At 37.4% G+C, this 13,612-nt stretch overlaps 1 protein-coding gene and 2 long non-coding RNA genes across 3 annotated transcripts; all 3 read right to left on the reverse strand.

Annotated features, from left to right (window-relative positions):
• Positions 1-1,805: 1,805 nt before the first annotated feature.
• On the reverse strand, positions 1,806-2,710 carry LOC145431821 (uncharacterized). The gene is made up of 2 exons (XR_013912124.1): positions 2,126-2,710; positions 1,806-1,994 (listed from the first exon to the last, which is right to left on the reverse strand). It is a non-coding gene; the product is annotated as an uncharacterized LOC145431821 (long non-coding RNA).
• A 3,373-nt stretch (positions 2,711-6,083) lies between these two features.
• On the reverse strand, positions 6,084-8,901 carry LOC113032432 (uncharacterized). The gene is made up of 4 exons (XR_013912125.1): positions 8,743-8,901; positions 6,591-6,696; positions 6,260-6,291; positions 6,084-6,157 (listed from the first exon to the last, which is right to left on the reverse strand). It is a non-coding gene; the product is annotated as an uncharacterized LOC113032432 (long non-coding RNA).
• Positions 8,902-9,814: 913 nt separating this feature from the next.
• On the reverse strand, positions 9,815-13,286 carry LOC145419353 (cell adhesion molecule CEACAM1-like). Its single transcript, XM_080308291.1, has 5 exons — positions 13,274-13,286; positions 11,331-11,657; positions 10,525-10,803; positions 9,986-10,252; positions 9,815-9,834 (listed from the first exon to the last, which is right to left on the reverse strand). The coding sequence occupies exons 1-5, from the start codon at positions 13,284-13,286 to the stop codon at positions 9,815-9,817; spliced, it is 906 nt and encodes a 301-aa protein (XP_080164417.1).
• Positions 13,287-13,612: the final 326 nt, after the last annotated feature.

Consider the following 13,612-nt stretch of genomic DNA (forward strand, 5'->3'; position numbering starts at 1 on the left):
TTTTCTACTAAATGTTCACCCCCTCATTTTCTTTTTGCACAGTTAACAAGCAATCAAAAATCAAACAAATAAATAAATAACCTGTTTCAGTAAATGTTGTCCTCTATATTTATATGAGTTTTCGGTTTCCCCCCCAAACAACATTTAACAGTAGTAGTAGGAATAGAATAATAGAATAGGAAAATATCTCCTATTCCATAAAAGTTGGCTATGGTTTAAAATATGAATAAAAAACAAAATATAATGATGTACAAATCTTCATTTGCACCATTTAAAGTATGATTAAAAAATAAGGTCATTTTGAATTTGATGGCAGCAACACATCTTTAAAAAGTTTTGGCTGTGGAGCATCCCATCTTTAACAACAGTCTGTAAACATCTGGGAAGAGAAGAGACCAGATTCTGAACTTTTTGGAGGGGAATGTGTTCTCATGTTTTCTGATATATGATTCTACCTGCTCAAGAGACCTGGCTCTTCTTTGCTGTATTTTATACTTCATGACACTCAAATTTTTTTCAGTTGGTGATATATGAAGCTATGTTATTATGGAGTAACATGATGGAGAACATGTTTCTGTAAAACATGCAAACACCTTTCAGCATTTATGAAGCCAGTTTTAAAGTACTTTGGCCCAGAGAAGAAGGCAGTTTTCCTGCATGATGTTCAGCAATTTTCAGTCACAGTTTTTTCAAATTGATTAACGTCTGCCCATCGTTACTTTAAATAAGTCTGCCTCTCTAAGGTGATGTTTTTATACTCAGTTATGTTACTGACGTTCCACAAGCATTTTCTTTTAGTACCGCTCAGATCTTCAACATTTTGATGCCCCTGTCCCAAATTTTGAGGTATCCAATGTAGCTGGATTGGCAAACGTATGACATGAGAGTGTTAGGATGCCTGGGTCGTTGACCCAGGGTTTTGAGTTTATTATATTATTTATCATTTCTAGTCTTTGGTTTCTAAGAGTTCTGTCTTATGGTTTGTGTCTCTGTGTAATCCTTAGTTGCTGTCTCCCCTGTCTGCTTTATCCCCGTGTCCAGTCAGTGTCAGTGTCTGCCCTGGTCCCACGTCTCTGTTCCCTCTGTTGTAGTGCCTGCCTGTGAGTCTGTGTCTCTAAGTTCAGTCTGTGTTATGTTTCCTGTTTTATTTTGAAGGTCCATGTCTTATGTTAATGTATCTGGTTTTGCTTCCCTTGTTTCGTTAGGCCTAATTTGCCCCAGCTGTGTTTCCCTCCTATTGCCCAATCCCTGATTGCTCCCTCTATGTATTTAAGCCCTGTGTTTCAGTTTGTCAGTGTTGTGATTGTTAGATTATAATATTATTTTATGCCATGTTATACCCCTAACTAAAGATTGTGAATTATTATGTAGTTTTAGTTTGCATTATTTTCCTGAATTAGAAGAAGCTGATAACTAGTGATGGGCAGATGAAGCCCCATGAAGCACTGAAGCTTTTCATCCAATTGGTTCACCCCAACGCGAAGCTTCATGAAGCTTCATTTGCTCTAGCAGGACACCTACTGGACGTAAAAATAATAGCTGGCATGAATTTGAAGAGTGTGGCATTTTGCACACAGCCTGTAAATGTCAACAACAAAAGGAGTGTGTAAAACATGTATATTGTAGTGATGGCAGTATACTGTGTATATTTATAGTGGCAGTATGGGAAATGATTATTTGGAAATGCTTGAAATGGAAATGATCATTTACTGTGAGGTGAGGTGTGGTTGGGGTGTGGACAGTAGTTGTGCTTTTGTAACGTTGAGGTATGGACAGCTACACACTGAGGCTTTGAGCCTCAGTCCTGCCTGTTCACATTTTATTCTGTAAAAACTAAATTTTCACTGCTTTTATGACCTTTTTAGTGGGGAGAACATAGCTAGGATTTAATGATTTAACAAATCTTTTGAATCCTTTGTCCTCCACAATGCTAAATGGCTGGGAGTCCTCAATCACCATGCTGACCAGGTCTTCATCTATTTGAGATTGTTCTCCTGAGGAAAGACAATAAAGATAAAGCACAAATATAAATATCACATACGTAACTTATAACAGTTGTATAATATTGTTATATCATTTAGTAACATTACTGCATGCTATATTATCATGGCATTTGATGGCTCACCTGGTCTTGCTCCACAATCGGTGTCCCCCTTATTCTCATGCAAAGCTCTGTAGTGCCTAAGCATGGATAAGGTGTTGTTGTTATATCCCAGCTCCCTGGCACATAGCAAACACTTCACCTTGTACAAAAGTCAAGACAGCTCAACATAAATTGTATTGCACCATCAGTATCATGAAAATACATCTTCTGTAGAAATTTACATACCTTGTTGGGAGGAATAAGATCAAAATGTTCCCACACAGGTGAGGACATCCTCCTCTTCTTAGCTGGCTCCATTCTCTCCTGACTTTCTCTCCTCACTCTCATAAACCTCCAAACGGTCTCCAAACTCTCACTAACCGCAACTCTCCATCAAACACCCACATTTTTGAATGAAGTCTGAGGGGTTTATATCGCTGTCATATCTCGCGGCAAAGTTCGAACCACTTCATGAACCAGTCACGTGGTACAGCCGGGCAGCGAGGCTTCGGACGTCATCATTTTCAGCTCCTCCCATAAATGAAGCAAGCCTCGATACGCGCTTCGCGGAAACGCCCCCTCCATTACTCGACACACGCTCCGAAGCCTCGATACAGAACGTCCCATCACTACTGATAACTATTGCATTCGTTAAACTGATTTGCATTACATTAGACTGCTGATTTATTGTGGATGAATGATATTGTTTTATGATGTTATAAGAAATATTGTTTGCAGAAAGTCATCGCCTTATTTGTCTGATTAGAAGAGAACAGAATATACTGGAGTTTTCTGCCCCAAATCAGCAGGAGCAGATAAACGGGGAGCCAAGGTCGTAGCTTAGGCGCCGTGTGAGAGGAAGCATGTGAATGTTTAGGCTTTTATGATAAGGTGGGGGCACCAGAGGCTATAAGAGTTTGAGTAATCCTCCACCATTTTGAGATCAGAGGCTGTCTGCATACAGTTTCCATCTCCCACGTGTGTGATCATTAAAATCATCGTTTGACTCGACCCGACCGGACCAGTGTTGTTATTGTGGTTTTTCTCTTGTCTCCATCCCCAATATTTTGAACCATAACATGATCTACCCCATCTAGCTGTGTGGCCAGTCTGTGTAAGTGTATTTTGTATTCCTAGTTTTGTTACCTTTTTGAGTTCAGCATTAAAGCTGTGTTTTGAGTTACTTTCTGTCTCCGGAGTCTGCATTTTGGGTCCTCGTCCTGCCTGCACACAGCCGTTTCATAACAGAAAATGTAGTCAGAAGCCTCTCAGCAGTGTTGGAAATTCAACAACCTGCTGATGTCCCAGGGAGGTTTTGCTTAGACCAATGAACAGTGAATTAAATACAAGAATACAAATCTCCAGTTCAAAGTGTGACACAATGGGACTTAACTTAGCAATATTTCTTATGTGATAAAAGAGACTGATGTTACTGAGAGATGATTTAGTGAAATTTTACAATAAAACCCAGAGCTTTCATTACCTTAGACGTAAATCTGTCAGGGGAACAAACAAGGACTTCAGTTTTTTGATCATTAAAACTGGAGGAAGTTTTCAGCCATCCGAGTTTTAATGGAGTCTAAGTTCCTAAATGACTGTAACTGTTCAATCAGAGGAAAGTCAAAGGGGCAGAGTGACTCTGTAAAAGAAGTGGTAAAATGGTTTCATCGTTGATATCAGCTAACAACGAGGCTGAAGATAAGCATTAAAATATTTCATTGAAGTCCATCTAAATTATGTTATGTTGAGGCTTTTTCAAAGGTTTGTATTATATTATATTTAGCTTAAAAACACAAAGTAGAACTATAATTTTATAAAAGCTTAAAAGTTGCAGTAAAAGACCACTAAAAAAATGTTTCATTTCTCTGACATCATGTTGAATATCTACTCAGGTAAAATGACTCAATAATGTCATATATTAAATTTAGAACTTAGTTTAAGCTTTGTTTACAAAGTATCCAAACTCTGTGGTGCCTCCAGCCTCGTCTTTATATTGGTTATCAGTAAGACCTAAATGTATAAAAGTTCATTGCATTTATTATAGTTTTTTTAATCAGTTTTCAAACTCTTTTGTACAGAATGTGTTATGCATTATTAGAGATGTACAAAAACAAGAAAGAAAACTCTCCTCTCAGCTCACCTTATTTATTAGACTGGACATGATCAAAGCTGCTGTCCTTTCTCCATAATCTTCATAGAATCATTCTGAGACAGGATGTTTCTAATTTTAGAGATATAGTGCAAATGCAAGAAAGCTGTTCTACACATTTGTTTAATATGAAGGACGTATCTGGTAATTCCACACAGTGGAGGCCAATGCCATCCAAAGTATCTGGCTAGGCACCATGTTTTTTAAGAGGTTTTTTTTAGGGTTTTTAGAGTCAAACAACCTTAATTTCAGGTAAATTTAAAAGCAGGAAATTAGAGGTCATCCAGACCTTTATATAAGTAAGTAAAAGTAAGTAAAATGTATTCATATAGCGCTTTTCACAGATAAAAATCACAAAGTGCTTTACAACACAGGAAATTGGAATATAAAAACAATATAACAGTAAATAAAACAATGTAAAACAATAATCTCTGGGCCTTCAGGTCACTTGCTTAGTTTGTGAGAGTTTGTGAGAAACCTTCTTTTGTTTGGTGTAGTAGTGCTGCTGCCAACAACACTATGTTAAGAGTTTTAATACAATTAAGGGGTTTACCTGATTTGGAAAAAAAAAGTTTATATATATATATCATTTGACCCAAAGTTCATAAGAGTTGTAGATTTCAGTTCAGCATTCAACACAATCATTCTGCAGCAACTAATAGAAAAACTCAGACACTTGGGAATGAAAACTTTAACTTCTAGGTTCCAAGAGTAACACCTTTTCCTGAATGTGGAAAAAACCAAAGGGATTATGGCAGATTTCAGGAACAGTCATTCCCAGCATACCCAACTGAACATCTACTGTGCTGCTGTGTCCAAGAAGGCCTAATCTCTCCTCCACTCCACTAAACTCTTGAATAGCTCCATTCAAGAGGCTGTCAGAAGACTGAACTCTTTACTGCTTCCCACCTACCCCCCTACCCCCCAACACACTCTCACACAGAAGTTAAATTCTTTTAATGATGCTGAAAGTCTTTGGCACATTAATGCAACCATTCCCACCAACAGCATTTTGATTCTCCTGTATGTCCTGTACATGTACCGAAATATTGACAAAAGGGATAAAGTGAGACTCTAGAGATAGGGTGAGATGGAGGCAGATACTTGACTTGAAAGACAGCAGCTAGAAGAAGAGTAGAGAAGAAGAAGATGACTTGGATCCAATTTTTAACAATGTCCTTGGAACATTAAGTAATCTGCTGCACCAGTCCAGAAACCTCAGGGGTAGTTAAATATTCAGGATAAAATTTGACAGTACTGCTTTTCTCAGTGTCTTCAGACAGCACAAGGTCTTTGTGTAATCATCCAGATTTTTACAACATGTAGATCGAGTTCAGCATTAAAACATACAGGACCACATTTATGAGTGATAAACTGAAGTAAGAGCAAGGGCTACAACTTCTGTGTATTAGTTGTATTTATTTTACATTTAATGATCAATAAGAAGACACAGAGCTTTATCAAAATAGTAGCAACTACATAATTCAAATGTCAGAAAACCTTAATATTTATTGTTGTAGACTAATAATTTATAAACAATCTTCATATGTTCTGTTAAAATATTTTCATAATGACCAAAAAAATATTACAACCAACAAACTAACAAAAAAACAAAACCTTTTGTCTTCCTGGAGCAGATAGAGGCCTCACAAATGTTTCATCTGCAGGACAAGAAAAAATATACAACTTATTCTAGTAAACAGTTTATAAACTGCATGCAAGTGGACATTAACTTTTAACAATAATGGAAAAATGACAGATTTTTATACAGAGAAAAAAATCTTTCACTCTTTTCTTCATTGTATAAGGTATTCTTTCTTAATAAAGCACAACAGTGAATTTAATACTTACCTTAAAATGGAAATGTAAACAAAGAGCTCAAATTTTCTTGTCATATGGTTAAGTGTTCTCATACACATGTTCTCCTGGTCAAAAATAACAGATTTTGATACAGTAATTTTATTTATACTTTCTTTATTTTGCTATTAAAGATGTACAAGTTAAATGTATATTAAAATATTACTCACCTGTATTTTGTGTCTGTGGATTTTTGTTGGTTCTAAATATAATAAATGAAGCATATATCAAAGTCTGTCCACAAAGTTACACAAAACTGTAACACTAAACATTTACATTTATTTAAATCCAACCTTAATGATAAATGACAAAGACTTGTTTGTTTAAACAAACAGTGCACTGAAATACTTGCACCTCTGTGGTTATTTCATGAAATGATATGATGTTAAATGAATTACATGTAACACTGATAAGTTACGCTTATGTACCAAAGGTGTTTAGAAGTGGACTGAGCACACAGATTTCAAGAGTAATAAAACCATTGAGAAATGATCCACCTACCTTCGCCTATAAAAGTAGTATCCTACACCACAAGCAACAGCAACGATGGCAAAACATGCGATTACAATTCCAGCGATACAACCTGCAGCACATTCTGATGATTGGTCTGGGGAAGTTCAAATAGAGATAAAATAAAGATGACACAAAGTTGTCTCACCATCTCAAAACTTTCCAATAATTTCTCTCTTTATTTATTTTCATAATTGAACAGGTTTCAGAGGACTTTTGGTCAGTGCATTGCTGTCTTTGTCTGGAGAGCACTTGTATTTGTCAAAATGATGAATTCACTGTGTAGTTTCAGCAAATATTTGCTGAAGATTCATGTTTTGATAAAGGGTAGTTAAGTGTTAGGATACATTTCCAAAATTTAGTTCATAGAAAACATTAAAACTCCAGGAAACGTACATCATTTAAACTATCAGTGGTACCATACTATACGCACACTGCAACATCCAACAGTATCAGTGCACACAGGTACCTGTCACAGTAAAACCATACACTACTCATGATGATGCTCTCACAGTTACATTATTCCACGCTTGAGAGGTGTGCTTCCTTCTCTCAGAAAAGAGAGACTGGAGCACAAAAACCTCTATTTTTATGTAGTCAACCTTATTGTTAATAATCTGTCCCATTAAAGAATGAAGTCAATCAGATTGTGTGGATTTAGAAGAGCAGGTCAAATTTAACCCCTCTGTAAATTTCCACCTTACTGCAGCTTGTATGTTCCAGAGATTTCAGGTGCTATGTTGTTGGGGGGAATTTGCCCTTGGTAGGGTCCCCCAAGGCAAATTGGTCCTGGGTAATGGATTCTGACAACATCTATGAGGAATAAATAAGAAGGAGCACTCGGAGAGTGCATTGCAGCTCACTCTCTGGCAGTAGTTACTTTAAAGGCAATAGTATTATAATTTTTAATAAATTACATTTTGTTTTCCTTGTTCTTTTAAATCTACTTTAAGAAGTTTGTAGTGCAGTACAAATCAGATATGGGTGGCATGATAGATGTTTACATTGATTACAGAAACATTATGGAGGAGTAGGTAATGGAAAATAATATTTTTTAAAAATAGACATGAATAATTTGAGCTTATTATATATTATTATACTACAATATTTCTAACTAACCAGGTACTGCTTCCTCTCATCTAGTATAGTGAGGGCGTGCTATGAACATCTGGCAGAGTTCCTAGTCCACAAGATCTTGAATTCTCCCCTCTAGTAGAGCTTTGATTGCGTTACAATTTAGGCTGGAAACATTGAGTCAAAGCGGACCATGCTCCACACCACCATTGCTGAGCTGGCTGCATTGAGCAGTGACTACAAGGTCCTTGGACTATCCTGCATCCACTAGGAGATCCTGTGGGGGGTGTTCCACTTTGGTGGCTTCAGGATTTCATGTTTGTTTTTTGTGGAGGATGTGGCTCTGCTGTATTCATCAGCTATTGACCTCCATCTTGCACTGGAGCTATTCGTAGCTTAGTATGAATGAGAATCAGCATCTCCAAATCTGAATCTTGAATCTCAGACTGAATCCACGCAGCATCCACAGAGATGTGGACACTGTATGGTCTGCAGGGGTAAAGAGAGAGCTGAGTGTGAAAGGGAAGGTGATGATTTACCATTCATTCAGCCTTTCTATCCTTATCTATGATCACAAACTCTTGTACGGTGTACATTTTAGGACATCCTCAATGATACAAGCAGCAGAAATAAGCATTAAAAGAAATGAGCATTTGAATAGGATGCCTCATTGATGCCACGTAGGAAAAAGGTTTTGGGCTTGTCCTACTGGAGGAGGCCTGGGGCAAGACCCAGGACTCACTGGAGAGATTATATCACTTGGCTGGCTTGGGAACAACTCATTCCCCTAAAGGAATGAGCACTATTGAAAATGAATGAACATGAACAGCTGGATAGAAGTCAAATTTAAGGTGTCTTTGATATTGATATGGATCTTTTTTGGAGCTCCAATTTGAACATTTTCTGGTCCATCTACATAGTAAAGTAATACAAACAATAAATGTGTTCATTGCATTTAAAAAAAAAATACATTGCTTGATTAAATATGTTGTCCGTGGTGCCAATATTGTAGTTCAATATTGTATGACCATACGTGTGAACAGTGTAAACTGAACAGCATGTTACTTACAGTTAAAAATCAGAACATATTTAACTCCATCACTGCTGACAGGGTTGCTGATATTACAAAAATATTCTCCTTCGTCTTTCTTCTTCAAAATGTTAAAAGTCAAAACTCTGTTATTGTCAGAAAGGGTCATGTTGTCAGTCAGGGTCAGTTTGGAGCCATCCCCGTTCTCACTCCCAAAGCGTAACATTTTACGCTAGGTGACAAATCGTCACCATATTACGTTTTCGGCTACCCACCACGTTCCTAAATGACGACCTCGGAAAAAGAGGAAATATGAGAACCGTCTGGACTGAACCTACACATGTTCGCTCTTTTTCTTCAAATCGCTTAGAAACACGCTATTTAACATCATTCAAGTCCTGGTTACGGTCTGGAATAAGGTTATGGTTAGGGCTAGGGATAAGGTTAGGTTTAGGGCTGGAATACAGAGCTGGAACGTCTATTACCGCGGGAGCGTCATTGCACTGGATTCCAGCCATAACCCACCGCGTACCATAAGAACGCCGAAGGTCTCCTTTCGCGTTCCTCAGGAACGCCGCGGGACGTGACAAAACGTCGACATGTTACGCCTCGGGAGTGAGAACGCTCTGGTAAAGACTGACCCAGAAGCCTCACATGTTAAGCTGACAGAGGTCCCCACAGCTGGCAGGTTTGTTGAAGATTTAAGCAAGATTGAAGCACCTGATAATTTCTCTGTTTGCCAAGAGACAGATTTTTAAGAAAGAAAATGCACATACAGGTTAGAAACTAACAGATGAAAGACAGGTTTATCTGCTTGCTGGTGATGCTGACAAGACTGAACATACCTGTGTGATCCTGTGTCAAAACATGTAAAGCTGAGTATTGCTAAATATTATTACTCTTTAATGTTACATCCTGATGATATGGTTCTTTAGCTTAACTATGTTGTAGCAATGATGACTCGCAATGCTCTGACACGTCAGAAATGAACTAAAGGCTTTTTAACGTTTTTGGTGGCTTACACAAAATGTTGTAATGTTAGGCTACTCGAGTATAGATCAATATATTTTGTTTGTGTTGTAAATTCTTCATTATACCTGAGCTTCTTTTCCTACGAGCTATTTATCTCTTCTGCATGAGAAAAAATATCAGATGTGAAAAGCCTTTTCTCCTTTCATTTTTCCTGCACAAATGTTTTTTTAAATATATGAAAGTATTATCTGAGCAAAGTAGTTGCTGAGAATGCGTAAATCATACATTTTTAACAGTAAATCAGACTTACCCAGCACAGTGATGGTTGAAAGCTGAGATGTTTGAGATCTCAGAGTTTTGTTGTTAAAGGCCTTACAGCTGTAGTTTCCACTCTGACTCATCTGAACATTCATCAGTCTGAGCTCTGATCCAGTGTCAGGCAGCTGATCTCCATTCAGATACCACTTAAACTGGGCAGGAGGTCTGGATCCAACTGAGCAGGTGAGGCTGATGTCTGACCCCACAGCAAAGTATCCTTGTGATGGAGATAAGATCAAATTTACATTTTCTGGACCATCTAAATGTAGAAGGAACAGAGAAAATTTTTATTGTATAAAAAATGTATAAGTATATTGCATTCATTTTTCCTTTGTTAAAGGAAATTATTTAACACAACTACATGACTCCACATTAGGTTACCAGAAAAAAACCCTTATCCATCCATCTTTTTATTTGCTTATCAGACACATCTAATATTCTGAAATCTTAAATGATATCACACTAACATCTATGATGTTTGTGTGCAGATCTTTTCAGATAAATTACTGAACATTTACTTTAGTAACTCACAGCTGATGATGAGGTTTACTGGATCACTGGTGCCATTACTAAAAGGATTGGACGCACAACACCTGAATGGTCCCTGGTCAGAGCGGGTCACATTGATTACAGTCAAATTTGATCCTCCATCAGTGAGCTGAACTCTGTCACTTGCTGTAACCCCAGAGCTGCCGTTAAACCAGAGGAAAGAGGTGGGAGATCCAGAGGCAGAGCAGGACAGAGAGACAGAACCACTGAACTCAACCAAGTCTGTGCTGCTGGAAGTTACCAACACACTGGAGACTTTCTCTGTGAAAGAAAAACAAAATAGTTTTATTTTTGGCATCAACAATAGAAAGTAAGCATTAAAATGATTGAAATCCAATTCTAGCTAAACCATGTCATGACAAGGATTGTATATTATATAAACAACCTAAAAAGAAGAAATAAGCAAAAATACATTTATCATTAAAACCTTTAAAGAAGTACTGTACCAATCAAAACCTTGAAATACTTTCATTCTAATAATTTAAATATCTACTAGCTTTAAGTGACTATTCTGCACAGAGTAAATTAGACAAATGGAGTCCTCAGACTAATCTTTACAATATGCTGGTCAATACTACATTTAAATAAGCCATTCAGTTTCTTACAGCCACTTTGTAAAGTTTGTAATATCACAATCTGAATAATATCACAAATTATTGCAAGAATGCAGAACAACACATAACAAAAATGTACTAATAATTACAGGTATTTTTGCACGTTTAATATAATGTAAACTTGTTTAAATATTGCAGAACAAATTACACTGTTGGATTTCAAGATCTGCTCACCGTGTATGTTCAAAGTTGTACGTCCAGCATGGTTTGTGCCATCAGCTTGTGTAATGCTAACAATGTATTCTCCAATGTCATCGAGAGTGAGACTCCTGAGCTCCAGAGACCCAGTAGATGGGAAGAGGGTGATCCTGCCTTCATAGTCTGGTCCAGTATTGTTTGCTGAGTTATTTGAGGTTATTATAGTCTTAGAGACATTTACCTTCCAGGCCACAGAAAAAAACGGTGTTTCTGTTGGAGTCAGTGTTGTGGTGAACATCACCTTTTCTCCTACAGCTGCATTCAGTGGAAGATCAGGCAACACACCAGCTCCTTCAGTGAAAACTGCAGGAGACAAATAGAAAAGTACATAAAACATATGTCAGTCAAACAAATAAAACAATTGTGGAATATATGCAATGAAATACGGCAAAGCTGCGGAGTTCACCTTATTTTCATTAGAGGTTGAGCTTTTTCAGATAATACCGCACATATTTCTGATCGAGTTTCAGGAACTCACTCAGTAAACGTGTGGTTATTAAAACAGTTAACCAGCTGTTGCTTTCAGTGAATTGCTGCTGCTCTAAGTCTTTGGCAAACATCCAAAGGAAAATATAACCTTTTGTAAAGAGACCATAAGTTCTACTGAACATCATAATTTTTGAGACTTACCTGCAAATGCCACTAAGACAATAAGAAGCTGTAGTAACAAAGCCATTAATTAAATATCTGTGAAGAGTGCAGCTAGGAATGTTCAACTATCAAACTGACCACGAAACTACTGACTCAATATGGTAAATAACTGTGTCAGCACTTAATAACGGCCCAGCAGACTGTTACTGTTGTTCGCAGAATCCCAGACGAGCCATCAGGCTTTTCTGAAATGCTTATCCAACTAAGAGTCACACACATAAGAGGCTCAAAAGTGTAATAATCTAAGTTGTGATATGTCAGAGAAACAAAAACAAGACACTATCACAGAAGACAAGATCAGAAACTGTATTTCATGACTGACACTTTAAAGACCTTGTGCATGAGCAGAAGGATTTTAAATTTGATTCTGGATTTAACAGGTAGCCAGTGAAAGGAAGCCAATATAGGTGAAATATGCTCTCTCTTTCCTAGTCCCCGTTGGTCCTCTCACTGCAGTATTTTGGATAAACTGAACGTTGTTCTGGGAGTTCTGAGGACATCTTGACAATAACAAGTTACACTAGTTCAGACTAGAAGTAATAAATAAAAATTTTAAATAAAAATACAAAGCTGCCTCCGGCTGCATCAGCTACAGAGGCCTGGCTAGCTATGGGTTGTTGTTTTTTTAAATACTCTATAGAGTATTTAAAAGTAGAACGGGAGGGAGAGCCTTCAGCTTTCAGGTCCCTCTTTTATGGAACCAGCTTCCATAGAAGGGATTTGGGAGACAGACACTATCTTTACTTTTAAGATTAGGCTTAAAACATTCCTTTTTGCTAAAGCATATAGTTAGGGCTGGATCAGGTTATCCAGAATCCTCCCCTAGTTATGCTGCAATAGGTTCAGGCTTCTAGGGGATTCCTATGATGCATTGAGTATTTCTTCTTCAGTCACCTTTCTTACTGACTATGTGTTAATAGACCTCTCTGCACTGAATCATTACTGGTTATTAATCTCTGGCTCTCTTCCACAGCATGTCTTTTATCCTGTCTTCATTTTCTCACCCCAACCCGTCACAGCAGATTGCCGCCCCTCTCTAAGCTTGGTTCTGCTGGAGGTTTCTTCCTTCCCACTGTCGCCAAGGTGCTTGCTTAAAGGGGTCATATGAGTGTTGGGGTTTACTGTAGGGTCTACCTTACAATATAAAGCATCCTGAAACTACTGTATAAATAAAATTGAATAAAATTGAATTGAATTGAATTGAATTTTTTATAAGGATTGTGGCTCAGAGTTTAAGTATACCATCAGTCTACAAACTGACTTCTTACCAAACTGATCCATGTTATCTGAGCAGGAAAAACGTATTCCTGTGTGCAATATTCAGGTTACACATAAACACGAACTAGAAGTATTCAACAGATATATCAAAGACTGTAATATTCAAACAAATTATTTGAGGACATATTAAAAGTAAAAATTAGGAAGTAAAACTTTAAAGTAATATGAGCAGACAGAGTTTTTTCTGCTTCATCGAGCACTGAAAGCTCACCTGAGATGGAACCGAAAATGAAGAAGTATATCAGAAGTATATCAGAAAATGTTTCCATTTCTAAAGCAGTCCTTCACTCTTTGCCTTTTCCTTTGCTGATACCAGTACATGAATGTTC

This window comes from Astatotilapia calliptera, chromosome 11 (assembly GCF_964374335.1).
Source record: "Astatotilapia calliptera chromosome 11, fAstCal68.1, whole genome shotgun sequence".
Classification (NCBI taxonomy): Eukaryota; Metazoa; Chordata; class Actinopteri; order Cichliformes; family Cichlidae; genus Astatotilapia; species Astatotilapia calliptera.